Source organism: Erithacus rubecula (assembly GCF_903797595.1).
Source record: "Erithacus rubecula genome assembly, chromosome: 1".
Lineage (NCBI taxonomy): Eukaryota > Metazoa > Chordata > Aves > Passeriformes > Muscicapidae > Erithacus > Erithacus rubecula.
In genome coordinates this window covers 85150389-85171283 of record NC_136658.1, presented here as the reverse complement: position 1 = coordinate 85171283, position 20895 = coordinate 85150389, and the positions used below count along the sequence as shown (strand labels likewise).

The 20895-nt window shown below is 36.6% G+C and overlaps 1 protein-coding gene across 1 annotated transcript in view; it reads right to left on the bottom strand.

Moving 5' to 3' along the window:
• The window catches only part of NCK2 (NCK adaptor protein 2), an 83414-nt gene that overhangs the window by 8537 nt on the left and 53982 nt on the right, over window positions 1-20895 (bottom strand). The window contains exon 4 of the mRNA XM_079300704.1: window positions 1847-2568. Coding sequence (XP_079156830.1) covers window positions 1847-2568 — 722 coding nt within the window. The remainder of the gene's footprint in view (window positions 1-1846; window positions 2569-20895) is intronic.

Genomic DNA, 20895 nt, shown 5'->3' with positions numbered 1-20895 from the left:
TACATGCATAACTACAGTTTTCTCATTACTAAGAGTCTCAAATATAGGGTATGCAAGACCAGATAAAGAGTACAAAAAGAAGGAAAAGAGGTAAGTTCCTCAACTGAGTGCTTTTTTTTTTCCCTGCAGGTGTGCAAAAAGCTTGCTGTGATATGAACTGAATACATTTTCTGCTATCCCACTAAGTGTTAGATACTAAAATAGTTTGTACTCTTTTTGTACCTCAAAGCAATGATTTTTCCAGCAACAATGCAGGCAAAAAGTTTGAAACTGCTTTGGATACAAGGATTTAGTATTATGGTGTCACATTAAATTAAAAGGCTACTGTGTTCTTTCTTTCAAGGTAGTTTGTTTACTCCAGAGACAGAGGCAGACTCTTCAGAGCAAAAAACCAAAGCATAGTGGTCACTGTGACATCTCATGCACTGAGAAATGGATAAGCATTTTTGTATTTTAAGCAATGTATTAATTTCCAAACTCTCCTTCTGGCACTTTCCCGAGATTTAAAGGAAATTGATTGCTACAGTCTCAGGATAAATCACAATGCAGCCTCTAGATGTGCAAGTGAGCTTCTACCTGCTGGATAGACATGCCAAGAATCCACCACATCCAGTATGCTCCTATCAGACAGGATGCTGATAGAAAAAGAATGTTGGGGAAAAAAAGAACTACTGTAATTTAATGATTACCATAATCCTCCAGTGCCTTTCTACATTTTAGAAGACTGTCCTACATCAGTCTTTTCTTCTGTTGACTAAAACTTGATTCCCCTCAGCATCTGTAAACTAGTCATGTTTTCTAAATTCCTATCTTCCTCTAGTTTATTTTTATTTAATCTCTAATTTTTTTCCTGTTTTCCTGTGGTTTATTTGCATTTGCCTTTGTTTAGTGATTACAATTAAGTAGAAATAGGAATTCAATGACACAGCTTCAAAGAAAGGGTAGTTTGATAGCTATCATGATTTTTGCAGAGCAAATTCATCAAGGAGAGGTGCCTGAAACTTAATCAGACAATACTATCTCCAGATAAAAATATCTGTGACTGTTACAAAATTGTACTTTGTCAATTGTGTCAATGTTATATATGATGTAAGATTAAAATCTGTCACCTTTTCAAAATCACAGTCAAAGGATAATTAAATTTTAGTGCTTTAACTGTGAATTCTCTGGCCTCAGCATACATGTACATCCTTTCAGCTGAATTTTAAATCTGAGCTTTCAGAATTACATGAACCATAATCAGCATTATTCAGATCCCTATGACGTCCTCAAGGCTCAATTCACAAGGCATATGAGCTGCTGACTTGACCCTCTCTGTTGTACACAAAAACCTTTAACGACTAAATACAATAGTAACCTTACCTTATTACAACCTAAATGATCTAAGTAGATAAAAAATTACATTAAAACGGGATTTTAATAAATAAACAATATAATTATTCAATTAAAAGCAGAACAGAACTGACCAGTGCAAAGATACCATTTGAAAATAGCTTTAAGATCAAACCAATTACCAAATTTTCAACCAACTAGAATTATTTTCCCTTCTAGTGCTTTAAATTTGAGGATTGCATGAGAAACACACGAAAAGCCAAAAGGAAACCTGAAATATTTACTTGATTGTCCATAAATTTGAAAAAGCCCTGGATAATACAGACCACAGCTGTTAAATTTCAGTGTAAATGTCACTGCATTTCACTGACAGACCAATTCCCACAAGCAGGGAGGATATTGACTGGTATTGCTGACGCCCTGTTCACTTCTTTAAGGGTGAAAAGACAGGAATGTGTGTGCTTGCTAACCCATGCCCGGGGGGTTACAAACCTGCAGGCTGAGCACCACTTACCGAAGATTCACTGTCTCTAACAAGGAAATCTCCTTCCACTCCCCTTTCGTTGAGGGCACACTCTGCTTGGTGCCGGGTGACGTTCCCGTAATACCACTCTCTTCCAGCAAATCGTCCGGTAGAAGATGGTCCCGTGTAGCTTATCTGAGGCGGGTGGGAAGTGTTCATGGAAGGACCATCACTAATGATTACTACATAGTTTTTAGGGACAAGACCGATCTGACCTCTGGAATTTTTACATTTCCACCATTCTGGGTCATTTTCTGGCTTTTCAATGACTTCCATCGTTTCCCCTTTCTCGAAATTGAGCTCTTCTTCTGTGACCGAGCTGAACGGGTACAGTGTCTGAACGATGTGGAGTACTTTGGAGCCCTGGCCGTTACTCATGGAAGCGCCTTTCCTTAGGCTCAGAAAACTGGGGGAATCCGCAGTTGCCTCCTCAACCTCCTCTACCACATAGTTTGAAGGGAACCAGCCGATCTGTCCATTGTAGCTACCTCTCCACCAGCCGTCGCTGCACTTCTCCATGACAATCACTCGGGACCCTTTGACGAGGGACAGCTCGTCCTCCCTCTCGGCCACGTAGGCGAACTTGACGTAGGCGGGAATGTTCAGATCGTAAATGCGGTCGGCGCTGCTGCCGTTGGAAGGGTACTCTGCGTCCGTGCTCGGGGTGGGCGAGGCGTCCCTCGCGCTCGTCTTTCTCTTGGTTTTACCCAGGCCTGTCAAAGACAGAAATGTCAAGTGGTCACTCGGAATGCTTGTCTACAGTCTGCAAAAGCTGGATGACATGCCGTACCCTCACTTCAACAGCACTGCTAAATGGAGATCTCTTCTGTAACACCACATAGTCAGGAAATAGCAACACCTTTAAGAGATTCTCCTTAACATCCACCTGAAGCACCATTAGATAAAGAGCAATTTGTGTTATAATGACTTCTCAGATGTAGCAGAGTTTAAATAGACTTAAACACAGTGTCTTCTTCACTAAGAGAACAGGTAATCACTGAAACATTTCTGAGCTTGCTGTCACATATATTTAAATTCCAGCCAAATGATCATGCCTTTTAATTTTAGGGATGACTTCAATTTGGCTTCAAACAAAAAGTGAAAGAAAACCTACAAAAATTAACAAGCACAGAAATAAAAGCTAAAGTTTCTCTGCAAATTGTATAGCTCTGTTTGCTCTGGCAGAACCCAGGCAGCACAGCTGCAATTCCTTCAAACTGCAACCCCATTTCTGAAACCCACACCTCTTTCATATACATTTTATCACGTACTGTAACAGGAGAAACCTGATGATAAGGAAGACCATTTGCATATGTTTCCCTATAACCTGTACATTCAGCTGTCTTGTCATAGATTTAATTATAGTGTTAAATACAACATAAAGAAGAAACAACAATAACATTGAACACATCACCTTTTTTTTTCAATTAGAGAAACCATACTAATGTCTGCTGAAATACAGAAAAACTGCACAACACACTTGGTGTACTTTTCAAACTTTTTAAATCCCTGCTTAAGTTTACATACAAACAAAATAATAAAGTGAATAAGTAGCCCTCTCTTATGAAATTCACTTATAAAATATCTGAAAAACAAAAGATTACATCTCAGTATAGCACAACTAAGCAACACCCAAAACGTCACACAAGGGACAGAAAGAAAAACCATCACAGAAATACTGTATGGTATCCCATTTGTACTTTTCTCCATACTCCTAGAGCCTGGGAGGCAGCTGAAAGAATTAGTTGAGGCACAAGAGCACACATGCTGATTATGGAATATTTAATGGAAGGAAAATAAATAAAGGTACTTTGGTTTTGTTTCTTCAAATAATCTGAAATACAGAAATGTATGCTAATTGATTTTGAACAATTCAGGCCTATTCAATCCAACCACTCTGCTGCCAAAAAACTGTTTTTTAATATATTTATACGTGTACTTGCATATACAGTGGGCATCTTCAGCAAAGCTGCTTGTTCACCATAAAACTTCATGCTTATTTCAGAGTTATCTGAGCAGCACAGACTAGCACTGCACACACAATCATGCAGAGATCACTGTCTAGAAGGGTTAAATACATTAATACATGGTCTTATGGTCTCAGAAGACGGCAGAAAATCCTGATGATCCTAAAGTGTTTCCTGACCTTCCCCAGCAGGGCCTTGTTTCCTGCTGGAGCCTGCCACATCCTAATGTCCTTCTAACTACATCACTTCAGCCAAGAGCCAGTGGCTGTACTTTCAGGCAAAATAAGGGAGGCAGCTTATTGTACTAGGGGAGACAATCACAGGAAAAGAGTGTACAAGCAAGTACTAATCAGAAGGTGGTCAGGCTCTGATCTCTGCCAGGACTGGAAATTTTCATCAGTTTAGAGATAATTTTTAACCAAAAAGACAAGGATGTTTCAGAACTAACGACCATTAAATTACAGTGATATAAACAAACACAATTTAAAGGTCGTTCTGTGAAGAAAAGGGGGAAATTACTTGTTATAAATTCATGGAAAACAAGCAACTGTATTTCAATAGATTCACTCTACATAAAGCCTTCCACTGAGACCGAACCTTCCAAATTAAAAACTCAGGCCTTTATCAGCTCACTAATGAAGATACGCAGTCCACTTCTTGGAATTACAGCAAAAGAACAAATGAAAAAAGCAGTAGGTGGTGAAATAGCTGGCCTGAAGTAGCTGCTGTAGTTGAAACTCAGAGCAGAGAGATAACTCTGAGAAATGGGTATATAGTGTAACAAAAAAGTACCATAAACTTCAGTATCTAGAGAAAAAAACGTTGACAAATAGGTAAAACCTCCAAAATTTCTCAAAAAACCCCTCTGAAATCTGATAAAGGTATCTAAACACTTAGGAAAAAGTTACCAATTGAGCACCTTCTTTCATCTGGAGTTTCATAAATTCCCTCTTTTTTCACAGACCTTCCAATGGTGTATCTGACATTCCAAATGTTGCTTCCTATCATACCCATTAAACATAAATCATTACAAATTCAGGAAAATTTAAAAGAAAAAAAGGAAACATAGTAAAGTTTCTAGTTTCTATCAATAAAGACAATTGGAGTTCTTCAGTTCAAGCTTACCATTTCATATGAACAAACTTCTTAAGGCTGACAGCATGCTAATGATTATTCTTTTGCAATAGCAGCAAAGTGCACCAAAGACTTTCCAATTGGTTTGACCAAAGGAACAAACTATGCAGAGACCCATCTGCAGTCAGGCACAACAAAGGGTACGCACATTATCTAAGAATCATTTTTCATATGAGGTTGCAACATTCACAACTGTTTCCATGACTGAAGAGGAAACAAGTTGTTCCATGAGCAGAACCAAGGAAATCTGTTCCTGTTTTTCTCTCCTGCTGAGCTATTCCTCCTCTTCCTCCCGCATCTCCTGCGGGATTCACACAAAGTCCCTTTACCATATGACTGCTTCCACACCCCCAGGCCCTTCTCAATTTCTAATTCCCCAGTGCCATCTCCAAAATGCCTTCAGAGCCCACTCCATCTCCCCTGGTGCTGCCCTCCTCCCTACCTTTGTTGGGCTGGCCAGCCAAGCACAGTGTCTGATGCCCCACTGCCTTTCACCCTGGACTGAGCAAAGAGCTGGGGCTGCTCTGGCTTCTCCTCCAGTGAGGGACACCAGCAATGACTCTCCCAGGCATAGACTTGGAGAAAATGAGTTAGTTTATCTCTGCCAGTCTGTCAAGTTTGCCTAAAATTGGCTGAGTTATCAAGGATGGACAGATGGATGGACTATGACAGCTGACTGTGACAGCATGACTAGTGTAAGCTTCATTTCCTTAGGAAAGTCTAAAAATAGAGAGTTTAGTGGGATGGCTCATCACAGCTAAGCAAGAATAAAGTTAGGACAATTACAAACTTTGTATATGCACATATAACAAAAACCACAACTCCATTAAAAAATGCATAATCTACATGAGTCATCTCTAGAAGAGTAAACACTACCATTCTACTCACAGAAATACTCAATTACTACTATTTGTAAGAGGATCCCTGTTCTTATGTCTTAATGGAATGAAACCCATATAGAGGATTTCATGGAAAACAAAACATCCAAACACTTTGGAGGCACGTGTAGAAAAGCTGAGTATACTAGCAATTGCAGTCATAGTTTTGGCATGTTTTATTGTCTTTTTTCTAATGAAAACCTATCTACTAATCTATCTACCTATCTACTACAACTGTGTTTTTCCTATTCTAACTCAGTGGTTACAGTTCATCTGTAACCTGTGGAAGCCATAACCCTTTGTAACACAAACAGTAGTCATAAGGAGTAATCTAAAACAAGAGTTAGCTTTCAAGTGAGAGGAAAAGAAGCATTGCAAAGGAGCAGAAAAAGCCTTGTCGCTGCAATTTGTAGGAAGTAATATTAAAAAAAACAACAAAACAAATAGAATCAACTGGTTAGCAACATTTCCAGAGAAGGGATCCAGTGCAAATCCTCCTCTTCTCTGACAGAAACAAATCCTCTGGCCCCACGGTTAGTCCAAGGGAAACTCAGAAACGTGCCTGTCACATCACTGCGTGCTGTCTTCCTTTCCTAGCTCAGCCCCAGCTCTAAAGAATAGCTTGTTTTTTGAGCAGCAGGCTGAAGACCAGTTTCCTATGAATTTGCTTCCTGCCACTTAAGTTTCCATTGTGCAAGCACCCCTTCATTACCAGCTTGTCCCTGAGACAGCCTTTCCATTGTACCCATAAGGTCCTTGAGCTCGCACCTCCAATTCCCTCTCCCCACAGCATTTCCCCTTCCCACCTCATCCTCCTTAGACTTCCTGAGCTCCCCCAAGCCCAGAGTTCAAAGTGCTGGAATTTCTCTCTGGCCTGATGCTGTGCCAGTTCCCCTACCCCTACATGTGTGTCTCCTGCCATGCTGGCCACACTCCTGGGCCAAAGCCTGGCTGCCTGTCACCACAGATGTCCCAACTTCCCAGCTTCTCCTGCTAAAAACAAAAGGATTTCTCTCTCTCTTCTGCCTTCAGTGATGGCACTGAAACAAGGCTGCAGAGTTACAACCTTGCTGAAAATTGGTTCATAGGATAAGCAAGTTTAATTATATTTAAAACATGATCTTAAAACATCCCTTATCAAACATAACACTTGCATAGAAAGGGATTTTTTTTGCCACTAGTATAAATTCGTATTCCTGTATTTGCTATTTATAGTTTAATATTCCAAACTACCTTTACTAGAAAAAGTCTATTTACAAAAGGACAACTTCCTAATTTAACAAAGTTTTATTTGGCACATCTTTCCTGCAAGCTGGTATCCTTTCCTGAAACTGATGAGTGACCACATTTTGTATTTTAATTGCATTTGATCATCCCCAGAGATGAAAGGCTTATCCATACTCATGGTTATTAAGTTCTGCTTAAGAATAACATGAATCAAACATTAAAGATATTTGCAGTTAAATTCTCTAGCATCCCAAGACTGCTCCCTAAATTTGTAAAATCATGCATATAACTTTAGACTAAATGCAATTGCATTTCTTTTCTGAAGGAATTTTAATTTTATTTGATACCTGACTTTTTTTAAAGTTGATTTGCTATTACTATCTTTTGATTTGATATGTCTTTTCTATTTTTCCCTCTTTTTGTATACAAAAAACATTATTCAGTACCAAACCACAATTTCTGAGAAATTGTTGGCAAGTCATCATGTTATCTGAATTCTCCCAATCCACCTTTCTAAAACCTTCTCTGATTTTAATACGTAATTTTACTATACAAATGATGAGCAAAGATATTTTTTGAAGCTTACCTGTACATCAAATCAAAATCACAGGATGAAAAAACCCAAAAACTCTTTTAGAAAAGTGTTGCAATACAAGAAAACTATTGTACTGAGAAATCATAAGTGACATACCATATTTCCAAAATAGAATTCCTCAATTCAGAACTCAGTGAAAAGACCAAATACTACTAAATATAATAGATACAACTTCTTAAGAATCCTCCAGTAGCTTCTTATTCAAATATCAAGAACAATTAAGGAAGAATGTTCAAACTACAGAATATACTGCAAAACCAACAAAAGTGTCTCTATACAATTGAGTTGTGAAAACTACTACTTCTTTGAGGGACTAAAATTCTATTAAATGTATTCTTCAAATACCCTGTATCAATGTTGGAGAAGACAGTTTTAAGCCTAAATATGCAGCTGAAAATATAAAAATGGATGCTGCTGAGTAAAGCTGTGAGTTCTCCCCATGGCAATTAGAAAGTCAACTATTTGTACATTTTCATCTACTGCCATAGTTATATATCTTAATAGATTTTCATCATAACAAGCCAGAACTAATTTTTCTATAATATAAAAAAACCTTTATGTTTGAAATTAGTTTTTGTTCAGTTATTATATATTACTACAAAGCTGTAAATGGGCAAAAAAGTAACTTGATCAAGGAAAGAGTCATCCAAGAGAGATCTTGAGCTAATAGGGCATCAAATCCCAACAGGTACTCTCTTTCATAGTCTATTTACTAATACAACAAGCTTTTTACTCAATTGAAAAACTAAAATATGCTGTATCACCTAAGCAAAACACAGAAACTGATACAAGAGCTGAAAATAACACATGTACACCCACAACTCTCACACAGGCTGTCAAAGCATGGGTTTTAAACTTAACATGAATAGTTGAATATTTATTTATGGGAAAAAATGAATTTTAAAAAAGATCTTTAATGGGAAAGATCTCATTTTTAGAAAATATTACTGAACATTACCCTCTGAATTAAAAAAACCCACAACAACAAAAACTACCCAAAACAATAATGCAATTACTTGTAAAATTTTTCATACTAACAGTACCAGTTGCTTTATGGTTATAAAAAACCCTCAAAGAACCCCATAAAATCATAGAAGCCACACAAAGAACATGAGTACAATACAATTTTAATGGAAATATTTTCATTTCAACTATTTTTTAATAGCAATGGGTATTTTTCTTTAAAAATAAACCCATTCCAATTCAAACTGAAACGAAGCACTCCAGAGTGCTGAAAAATTTAACCTTATTAAAATATTTTAGAACAACAACTTCCATTAAAGAGCTGAAAGATTCAAGATAAACAAGTTTGAGGATGATAAATTTGAGGAAGTCAAACAAATGAACTAGGAGAACTCTCAGCATAAATACCCAGGGAAAAAAAAAAAAACCTAAAATAACTGCTGCTAATTTCAGCAAAAAGTTAAGAAATAAATTTCAGCTGAAATTGAGATGTTTTAGTTCCCCTAAGCATTAAATCAAATTTTAAAGAACAGCTCTCCTGGTTTTAAAAATCTTCAAAGACAAGGCAACCAGAAACTTTCTTTAAATTTACTAATCTAGTGTTTTCTGTTAGAAAACAGAAAACAAGCAAATTTCTCAAAATTCATTTTTATTTAGAAGTAATATTTCTTCAACATTTTAGCCAATTTTTAAGATACTTAAAATTATTTTTCTTGTGTATTCCAACAAAATTTTAATTCCATCTGACTTCCTACAGATGCAGTTAAAAACAATGATCCTTTCTTGTTAACAAGTAAGTTATTCATCTCTGAATATTATGACAGTGAATATTGCATATTAATGCATACATTTAATAAGAGAGCAAAGGGTACAGTGTCTGCTTCAAAAGAAACTAAAAACTGTATTAAGAAAGAACCAATTAACTTTTTAGGAAAGTTTTTCAGAAAAAACCCCACCATAATGCATTGTAAATTAAGTAATTCATCCACTCAGCACAGAACTAAACACAATTTCTTGTCAACTGGAATATTCAAATCAGACATTCGCGTAGTTTTGTTGTTTATTATTGCTTTTATAATTTCAAATTAACGTGTCTTTGCTTCTTTATTACTAAAGAATTCAGCAGACCAAAGTTTCTTCTGTTACACAGAAAGAAAAACCAAACATTTCTGCACATTTTCAGACTGTTACCTCCCACTCCTTCTCCCCCTCCACCCACACATCCAGTTTCCAAGCAAATGTTCAGAGGCTAAGATCCATATGGGATAGTTAGTGTTTGAGAAGTAACATATCCATCAACAGCACTCTTTAAAGGACACTGTCATAAATTCCAGAAATCTTCAACTGCATTTGTAATACAAAAATGAAGCTTTACAGCTCAATTAATGACTTTTTGTAAGAAAAGAAGCTCAATATTAAAAAAAAAAAAACACTCTAGAACAAATCAGAAAATGGAAACTCTTCTCTAAATGTCAAAGTGAAACTCTGACATTTCAACAACCAGCCTGCTTTATCACTGCTTTTCAAATACAGGACAAAAAGCAGTGTCAAAGTTTTCCATGCATCAAACATTACTTGGTCTGGAGGCTTCTGTAAAGAAATCAGCTATATTAAAACAAACAACTACTGCATTAATTCCTGTAATTTACACTGTGCTACACATGCCTATCTGTGATTAGGAAAGGTACACTCCAGTACCAGGTACTGAGTTTTCTGTACCCAGAGCATTTTAGAGAAAAAGGTTAAAATTAACAAGATGTTATATAGGGACATACGTGGACAGAGACAAATGCATGATCTGGAGGCTTCCATAAACTGCCTCATGTATGTTCCTACCCCAGTAACAAAATGAAGTAGAAGACTCACTAGGCAAATTTAAATATTCTTGGGATTTCAAATAATCCTCTATATAACAGGAAAACAGCTGCCTTGGTTTCAAATCGAAGGCATATAAAATGATTGGGGGGTTCTCAAGATCTACCATTCCAATTTCTCTCTACATATTTAAATTGAAGCTTGCTTGCTTTAAATATGCAGTCTCTGCTTTCAAGCACAAAAATATTTCCACCTAATTTGTAATCTGATAAATTGCACTATCTTGATTTTGAAAGATGAACTGATAAAAGAATATAAGCAGAAATACCTTAAGTCTAAGGCAGCCCTATAATTGTAAGAACACATCCATAAAGTGTGGGCAGAAGGCACCATGTAGGACTTCCCACTGTTTTTTGTTCTCTTGAGTAGAGAAGAAATCTTACACTGTTTTGTCTTTCCTTCAGAAACACTAACAGAAGATATTGACAAAAAAATCACTAATATGCATGAGATGCTCCAAACTGTCTACCTGAATGCATACTCCTGTCCCTCAGGAATCACATCATAGCTTGTTCCCTCTCCCTTTTCAGCACGTGGTGGAAATATGATTGTTTATATTTAGCTATCTCACATTTATATGAAGTAAAATAGGTGCACAGGACAGCTCAGGATACAAACTGGACTTCCTAACACAAACACACTCAATTAAAAAAAAAATGGAGGAAAAAAAATACACCAAGTACAAAGTAGACTACCCTGAATGCAAGATGACAATCCTCCAATTTAAAGACCTTTCCAAATAACCAAGTCTGAATTATTCTATTTTAAACACATATAACTATAGCTCTAACTTAGTCATTTCTCTTCTTGTATGCTCGTATTTACTCTGAATTGTGTATCTTAAAAGCAAAAATCTAACAGATGCTAGAGATCACCAAGCCCAAATCTGAACAGAGAAACTACAAAGCAGCAACTATATAGCCCCTCAAATTAAAGAAATGCTTTAGAAGACAATGATGCAAATACTGACTAAAGGGCAGTATCTCAGCATCAAAAACCTCAAGACAGCCCTTCCTGGAAGTACAACACTCATCTAGCCTTTGAGTTTACTGTGTTTTACTCCAGTTGATCCATACCAACATCAAGCATGATGCAAAGTCTTAGTAATTCTACCATAAGGCCACAATGCCCACGTTATACTATACTAAACTAATGTTTCGCAACATTAAATAAGTGTTACAGGAAAATATAAGATGTTAATTACATTTTCTCTTTAGAAACCTTAAAAATCCTTAGAAGCCTGCACTGCAGTTTTCTTGCAAACTCCTTTTAGGAAGGGAAAAGATACTAAATATCATCTTTTCTGTACTAACTTCCTCCTTGAGTTTCAATGCACGTTTCGGTTATTTGCAATTACATACACAAAAATAGGCCAAAACACAAAACCCAAGGACTCCCACACAAACCAGAACAATTTAGCCTGTAGATTTAAACTCAATAACTATTGAGCAACAATAAAGTAATGCATTTATCTCCTGCTCTGGAGAACAATTTCCTGAATGAACAATTAAAAATAACATCTTACAGGTTGGTTAGTAAACTGGTAGAGCCCATATACAAGAATAACAACATTTCCACCACATCAAAATACATTTTTCCTTTCCTTTTTCTTTCACTTTCCATTTCCTTTAATTTAGAAAATCCCAAAGACTGAAAACAGGAGTGATGGCAATGATTGCATACAATTTAGACAGACTACAGCCTAAGTACTAAATCAATTTTAGTACAAAATACAGCTACAAATAGTCATCTATTAGAAAGAGCACCCTTAAATGTCCACCTGTCCAAGGTGACCAGCCATTAAGAGAGGTGTCTGTCCAAATGAACTTGCTGAGATCACAAAAATAATTTGTCAGTAAGCAACCTCATTAACCACTGAAGAAACTCTCATAAAATGCCACCTGTGCTGGAACCTTTCCCCTTAAAACAAAAGAGGTGGGCATTCTCTCCAGCATTGCAGCTTTATGTCTACATACACTCCACACGTCAATTCCTGTTTTATGGACAGACTCCACAAAATAAAACACTTTTGAGACTCAGAAAATGGGAGGAAACCTTTCCTTACACACTGTAAGACAAAGCCCAGGTTTTTTTTGTGTGAACACTAATTTACAAACTCTGTTTGTATGGAATGAGAACATGTCACAGAATAGTCACTTACTGTTTAGGTCTTCAAAAAACCTGAGAAACTGAAAGCAATTGGAACCCAAGTACATACACACAGAGAAAAAGAAATTAATACTTAAAAATACCCTTAAACTTCAAGATAGCCCAAGGACAAAAATAAAAAAAAAATTAAAAAAAAAATCCAGTAATACCGAAATAATTACTCAATGATGCATTTTGAAGAAAATAGTCACATCTGAAGGAAAAGAATTCCCCAATGATTCTAAGGTGGGAGAAAGAACAGCCACTGTCTGTCACCTATGTATTGAAAAATCTCCTGTCCTTTGAGTCACTGCAATTCACTGGAATATGCTGTCCCCCAGAGCACATAGAGAGGCCATTGACTTTTGCCAGTTACCTCAGCTTGGTCTTTAGAATGGTGATTCAGCTCCACACACCAAACAAGGTACACAGCACCTCTGATATCTCAGCTAGTGTCATCTGTTTCTTCTCTCTGCTACCACTTTCACGTGCTAAGATGTGAAGCCATGCAGAGCACACAAACACATGCACCCCTATAAACACGTGCTCATGGAAAAAGCCCAGCCCAGGCAGATAGATGCAGTGCAGTGATGCACACTGCAGCCCCAGTTCTGCTGCCTCAGCCAACTTCACTCCTCCCAGGAACCTGAGGAAAAGGAAGACTGAGGAGAACACTATGCAATGAATCCACTACAAGACAGTACTTGGGGGGAAAAAAAAAAAAAAAAAAAAAAGTAGTCTATTTTCACTAGTTTGGAAAAAGCGACATAATTAACAGAACGCTTAAAGTATTTTATTCTATGTAAAAAATGAAACATCAAAAGAGTTGAGGGTTCAGACACAAACTTTTAATGCTAAGAAAGTAAAAGACTGCCTCCACAGCTGGAACAGGGAGTAGGAAGAGCTACTGGCAATGGAGTGACTCCTTAATAGTGAGCTGTGAAACTACCTTGGGAGCTAATTTTTGGGCTTGCTCTAAGGCCAGACATTACAGGTTGAAACATAACTGGCTCAGAGAGGGGCAAAACCAAGGGTCCTTCAAGGTGATGAGTGAAGGAAATAATACCAAAGGCATCAGTACACACAACCACACTGAGTTAAGGTGATCCTTTTATCTTTCCACACTTAATTATGAATAAAATAAAGGCTCGTTCTTTGATCTATAAATTTCAGTGTACCTCCAAGCACATGCAGAAATTCTGCATGGGAAAGGAAGAAAAAAGTCTATCTATTAGATAAAACTTCTAATGCAATGAACACATTCATTTACTCAATATAGACTAAAAATAGAAGGATTTCTTTATGTCTTCAGCCTTGCAATGCTTTACTGCAACCATCACAGAAGAAAAATCTGCTGAAAGGTAGCACACATCATTTCCATTATATATTTGTTTTAAATTCTTGAAGCAGCACATCCTTTAAATGACCTACCCCAATAAATAATCTACTCCAATAAAATTAAAACTTCAACAGATTACAATATATAATTGCAAACTGATAAAAGCAAACTTCTGAACCATTACAAATTAGCACTGCAACAAGATTCAGGTTCTGCATTCACTGCTGCTTTTGGCTTTTCACTTTGGGACAGATAAAAGGCCTGGTGCACACATCCAGCAGAGAAAATCTTACCAAGCAATAAAAAAAGCATTATTCTGAACCATGAGTTCTCCAGAATATCCACCAAAATTCTTTGCCTTCAGCTCTCCAAAAGGCATCAAGTTTGTGTTTCATTTTCATTGGGGATTTTACTTGTGGGCTTGTTTGTTTGTTTTGCATTAGTCTGCTCTGCAACTTCAGATTTTTTCCTTCTCCAAGCAGATGTTTGTTTAGAAATTACAACACAGTATTTTTAAGAAAGTCTGATTTTAGTTTCACCAAGAAAAGACTTGGATTCCTTTAATGTTACTTTCAGTGGACACAGTTGACATGCATCTTAAAATTATTTAAAAGTTTGAGAGCGTACAATATGTCCAAAATCATAAATTCATGAGTTTGTTTTGGATTCTAGATAAGTATTTTAGTGTTTTATAGTAACACTCATTAAAAATTAATGTATTTTTTGCAATTATGTATCTAATTGATAGTGAGAAGGCAGACCCTACTTTGTCCTCAGTATGTTCTTGTGTCATTTTCCATATGCAAAACTATTGCTGTTGAGTATGTCTGTCTCAATATCTTTAAATTCTCAATAATGTGAAAATGGCAAAGTCTAGGTTTTAATGATAATTGTGAGGCAGATATACTTCCAGAAAGCAGCAAAATATTTCAATTACATATCATACAAATCATCTGCTACCACTCCACTGGCATCAGCACCTAACTCCACATGCTCTGAATGGGAATGGAAGAAATCTCTTCCCTGTGTTTGAAATCATTGTGAACATCTCCCATTACTCCTTTCTCAGCAATTTATGTAACCACAATCATCTGTTATTACTGTGAACATGGAAGAAATGCAATTGTTCCAGCTTATTTTCCCCCCGAAACTAAAGAGGAGTTCCCATCACTTCCCTCACTACCACAAAACCATATTCTCCTCAATTTCATCACTGGTGAAGAGTCACCACCATTGCCACAGTCTCATAAACAAGCTTATGCTTACTTTGAGCAATGCAACTACAAAGCAGGATGAAGCACAGCAGAGAAGGTGCTTCAGCTGAACAAATTCAACCATGAAATGAGCTATTCTAGGATTCTAGGAAATTGAGCAAGAATTTGTGTTGTATATAAACAGTTCCACTGCTTCCTCTCACTAAATTTGAACTTAAATTCCTGTGTGCTAACTCCTTTAAAGTGCAGAGATGACTTACCCTCATCCAATTCTCCAAGAGGCACAACAGACACTCCACTACTGTTATGCCCACATTTTCTGACAAGCTAGAAAACTTCAAAGCAACAATAAGTGACACAGAAAAAATGCTTTTATTGTTTCTGAATTCCTATGGGAGGATTGATTTTTGTCACTAATTTCAGCTTGAGGTGTTGGGCTAAACAAAAACTTCTTAGAATTCCTACTAAGGAATTTTAATATGTGATAAATAATTTGACAAGTGGCTATATGCTTTAGTAAGTTACTTATTTTTTAAATCTTTATTAAATGCTGGTTTTTGAATGGAAAGACTAGCATTTCTTACAGGTCTGTGACAAGGAAGGTCAAAACTATTGGAAGCTTGAAGTTCTAAAGAGATTAAAATAACTTCTGTTTGTCTTGTAAGGTAGACCTGTTTTTATTAATATGGGCTGTACAAGGCTTAAGAGGCTGTGCTATACAACAGAATACTTACTATACAGTGAAATCATATTTATTTTTATTTCCATCATTCTTTCATTCTGTAGCAAATTTTGTATGTACTCTTATGGTGTCCAGAGAAGACTAGAATTGGAAATAACTAACAGAAATTTTTTCAATCTGGGACTTAGTTCTACTATGAATTTAATGTGTTTTCTGTGATGAGAAAGAAATGAGAGATGAGGCTCAGACAGGTCACTGATAAACAAATTAATCAAGCAAACAGTACTGAAGATTCACTTTAGTGCTCTGACTGTGCCAAAAATACTGTGCATACTTCTTATGATTACACTTTTAAGAATTAGTGTGGAAGAACTGGAAAACATTCAGCTAAAATGCTAAAATCCATACCATTAGTCATATAAGTAACTTTTACCAGTGAAAGACTTTAGTAATCAAATTTCAATACTTAAAACAAGATTTAGAAGCAATCTGATGAACGTCAAAATACAACCTTATATAATTAAATCTGCCACATATATCACATAAGAACTACCAAAATCAGAACACTAAGATACTTTTAAAAATTTTTAAAATCAAACCAACCAAAAAAATAGAGGCTAATGACACACACACACCAGAACTTGGAGAATGAGATTTCATAATCATGTTATACAGAACTATGATGATAATTGTGCAAATCTGAATTGAAGTATTTATATGTAAAAAAGGAAGTACACCAAACCTCTAAACCAACCAAGAGGAACAGTTTTCCATTGCTAAAAAAAGATTGCATTAAAGAATGACCAATTCCTCATTTCTGCTTCTTACTAGGCAGTGACTCTGCAATGAAAAAAAGGTCTAACTTCCCTGCCAATTTCCAAATGAGCACTGAGAAAGTGGTACTAAGTAGCTCTCAAATGGGAAAAATACAGTTATAAATTTGAAAAAACCCCAGCATTTTCATAAAAAAAAAAAGAATGAGGAGAGGAAAGAGGTATAAAACTGTTGATTCCTGGAGGCATCAGTATATATAGCATTCAGGAACTCCTGCAGATCTACAGACTGAGCCAGGCAGACATACACCACAGGGGTTGACAAACACAGGAAATACTCCTGGATGCCCAAAATACTTCTGGAATAACCTGCTAGGAACACTGATACAAGCAAGATTCCTTATATTACATCTCGCTTGGCAATTCGTCCTTTCCACATCTGGCATACTGAGTGAATTAAAACTAAAAAATTGCTGAAAAGTTTTGCAGACTTCCAGAAGCTTAATAAAGGAGCCATTTAAAACTCAAATATGTCTGTGAAATGTTATAAACACCTGTCCTGTATTCTTGGTGTCCACTCTCCTTTTCAACACACATTTTATTAAAGCTTTTTCTTTTGCAGGGCATCTGTTCAAAAACTCACACCAAGAGCAGAGTAAAAATGTCCTCTAATCTAGTTCACTAAAGGGAGCAAGACCAGGAACCTGTAAGAAAAGCCCCTATGCAGTGCTGGTTGTGAAGCACAAGCAGTAACATCAGAAAGCCATGGATTCCCATGCAAATGGCACCCTGCTGCTGGATCACACGCTTCAGTCACTCATGGCACGCTGCTGCCTGGGGAGCTGTGCTGCTGCCAGGAAAATGACTTGCAAAGGGATGGAAAAAATGTAGAAGTTTTATTTTGAGTACACAAACAACTGACTTCTCAATTATTCTGGCTTCCTTCAGATAAGGTTTCTGTTTGGCATGACAGAGATGAGCCAGCAGGCATAGATCATCTTTGCTGCAGACGGGGAAACCCGTGGAGTTGCACTCAGAGGCAGCTCTGGGGGTGGTGCTGGCAAACACCCACTCCAACCAAATGGATATGGGAATTCCTTTCCACCCCCCAGCACATGGGAAGAATTATATTACAGAAAAATTACAGTTTAAAAGATGCACGCTGGAGGTCTCTTGCTTAGTAAGACTTACAATGTATAGAAAATACCCTCCACTGTAAAAGGAAACTATTTTAAACTTCATTATAATGAATGAAGATGAAATTTTAATCACAGGCATGGAAGTTGGCTTTTGCCTTAAGAATAGTAATAATTACCAGATTTCATTCAGTATGAGCAAACAGAACACAGCAATTTGAAATGGCCAAATTACCATTAACTTTGTACTTGCAGTAAGTATCATTCAGTTAAGACAAAAAAAGGGAATGAGAAGATGAATCATTTAAAACACTCAATAGGTGGCCTACACACTATATTTCCATAATTAAAGCTAGGCCATTGCAGCTGAGTATTCATTAGACCTCACTCAAGAAAAAGATTTAAGAAGACACAAGTAGTATATATCAAACAGAAAAATGACAAAAACCAGACATCCATCAATTAAAGAATTACAAGACTCAAAGTTCCTCCAAGTAATTTAGGGAAAATTAAAAGTTATGGAAAATTCCCTGATATCCCTAGAAGAATATACAATAGAACAGAGCAAGTCCTTAAAAAGGCAAAGACAAAGCAAAGAGTGTAGAAAAGGCTATTGTTTTGTAAAAAGCCATAGGATGATTCTAAAGTACCCCTTCAGAAATTAATGGGGCTCATTTGAGATTTTGGGTGAGCTTTTCAGTCCACAAGGAACTGATTTAATGAACATATGCTAAACAAACACTAATCAGCATTTTAATAAGCACGAAACACATTTAGGAGAGCTGTCTCTGAACACATTTTATTTGATGCTTTTTTAAAAAAATGCTGAAATAAAATGGAAATTGAAGAAGCCTTAAGACATTGCTAAAAATGGGCTGATATTTTAAAACATCAAGCTGCCTATTCTAGGTACCCATATGTCCATTAACCTTCCACCAACCCCGAGCCAAAAAATGATAAAGCTGATAGGACTATTAATAAAATATTCTAGGGTTGAGATATAATTAATGACAGTCAACAGTTCTGGGAAAATTAGTTTTTAGCATCAAACAGTCATGACTTAGTTCTCTGATGAGATGATAAATTCTCCTGACAAAAGCAACTTTGAAAAGATAGTAAGCTTTCATGGTGTACTTTTGTGTGTTTTTGTGTACAAGACACCAACATAACTCGTGGCATAAAGTTTCATTAGAACACAGACTAATGCCAAAGATGAAGAACTATTCAGATGATGTATCTTCAACAGCAAACGAGGGGAACTATTAATTAAATAGTTATAGCTCCTAAAGGGTCTGCCACATTTTGAACTATGGCTGGCACTTTTCATATTTATTGAATCTAAAAATATAAATCAAGCACTGGTAATTACCATGGATAAGCACAAGAGTGGCAGATAATCACACAGACAACACATGACATCATTTGCATGATAACGATGCTTTCAGATGAATTATATTTTAACACAAGGAAACAATCTATTAAGAAAGAGGCAGGGAAAAGTGCATCTCCATGGGAACAACCATTTGCTTGAGTGACACAAGTATGAAAGGGGGTGCAAGTACATCACTAGAAGCAGCTATGAGTTGGCTGCTTCTCTCCTAAGATTTCACAAGATTCATGATTAATTATTGACAAGACTATTAAGTGATGTTTTATTGGATTTTTTTTTTTAAGTTCAGTACCTGATATTTTGGCAGTAGCTTCAAGATTAAAGTTGGAAACAGATTGTTTTAAGGACTAATACTCATGGCCACCATTCCCAACTGTGCTGGGTTAGGAAGTATTTTAATGAGACTTTTCTTGTGATGCTTGGAGAGGCAGGCATGATGATACATTAGACATATTTGTATAGAGAGAACTGAAGAACTTGCTTCACTGGGTGAAGCAGAACTTTCAAAAGCTGTTTCACTAGATGAAGCATCAGTTTTGCAATTTGCAAGCCTTTGTTTAAAATGAAGGAGTGCATTTTTGATGGCCTCTCCAAACAATAGATCCACTAAGGAAGGACACATGCTCTGCTTGTTCTGAATGGGAAATTACAGCAAGACAGGAAAGGCTTAAAGACTATAGTTTAGTTGAGGAGTCTGATTCAAGAAAGGTAAAAAAAGTTGTACAGATATGTGGTGCACATCACATACATGTTCCATTATGGCAAGGAGTTCACAGCACCTAAACTATTAAAAAAGAATACTCTTAAGCACCAGCTCTTTTGGGTGGATGTCAAGAATACTCTGAATCCGTTTGTGAGTTAGGTGTGCCTCAGGCAGTTTCTCAGTGTCACAGGATGTACGAGCTTGAAAGAGCATGAAAGGTGCTTTACACTCTGGATGCTCACCAGGTAAGTGTGGTGACAGCACACAGAAAGCCAGACTCCATCCTAAGGCACTTTCTGCCTCAGCTGAACAAACACACAGAGAAAACCATTAGAAAGGGAACAGGGAATGCCTAACTTGTCCTAACAGCACTTCAGAATTAAAAAAACATGCAGGTGTGCACAAAGGGCTGAGTCTTGGAAGATGTGACACCTAGGAATGGCTCTGCCACTAAACCACCAAGCTTTTTTCTCACATCTTTTCATCATTCACCACCACAGTGGAGGGAAGCACCCTGCACCATGCAGCTTTTTTAAGACTGAAAATAAACCTCTATTCCTTCACTTAAATAGATTTCTGTTGGACCTAAATAAAAATGTGTTTACATCAAGCAAATATTGCCCACATTTTACATGAACACTTGAAATATTATTACAACAGGACTGTAATCCTTTCCTAAGGCACCTTTCAGACAAAATACATATATTAAATTTATGTTTTAAACAACATAAATCTATATAAAAGGAGCTTAATGTCACAACAAGGACTTTGATTTTAACCACACAAATCTTTGAAATGATGAAATCACATTTCCTGGCACTGTAATCAGTATATTCCAAGAGTATCTGTAGAAAGGACTGTGGTCCTAAATAGTACTGTGGTAGATTTTATGATAACCTTTTTTGCCTGCTACCCATCCTCTAGTTTTCAATTTCTACACACATTATGGCAGCTCAGCATTGGAAGACATGGTAAAGAAGGGGTGACTAAGAAACAAAATCTGTTAGAAACAACAG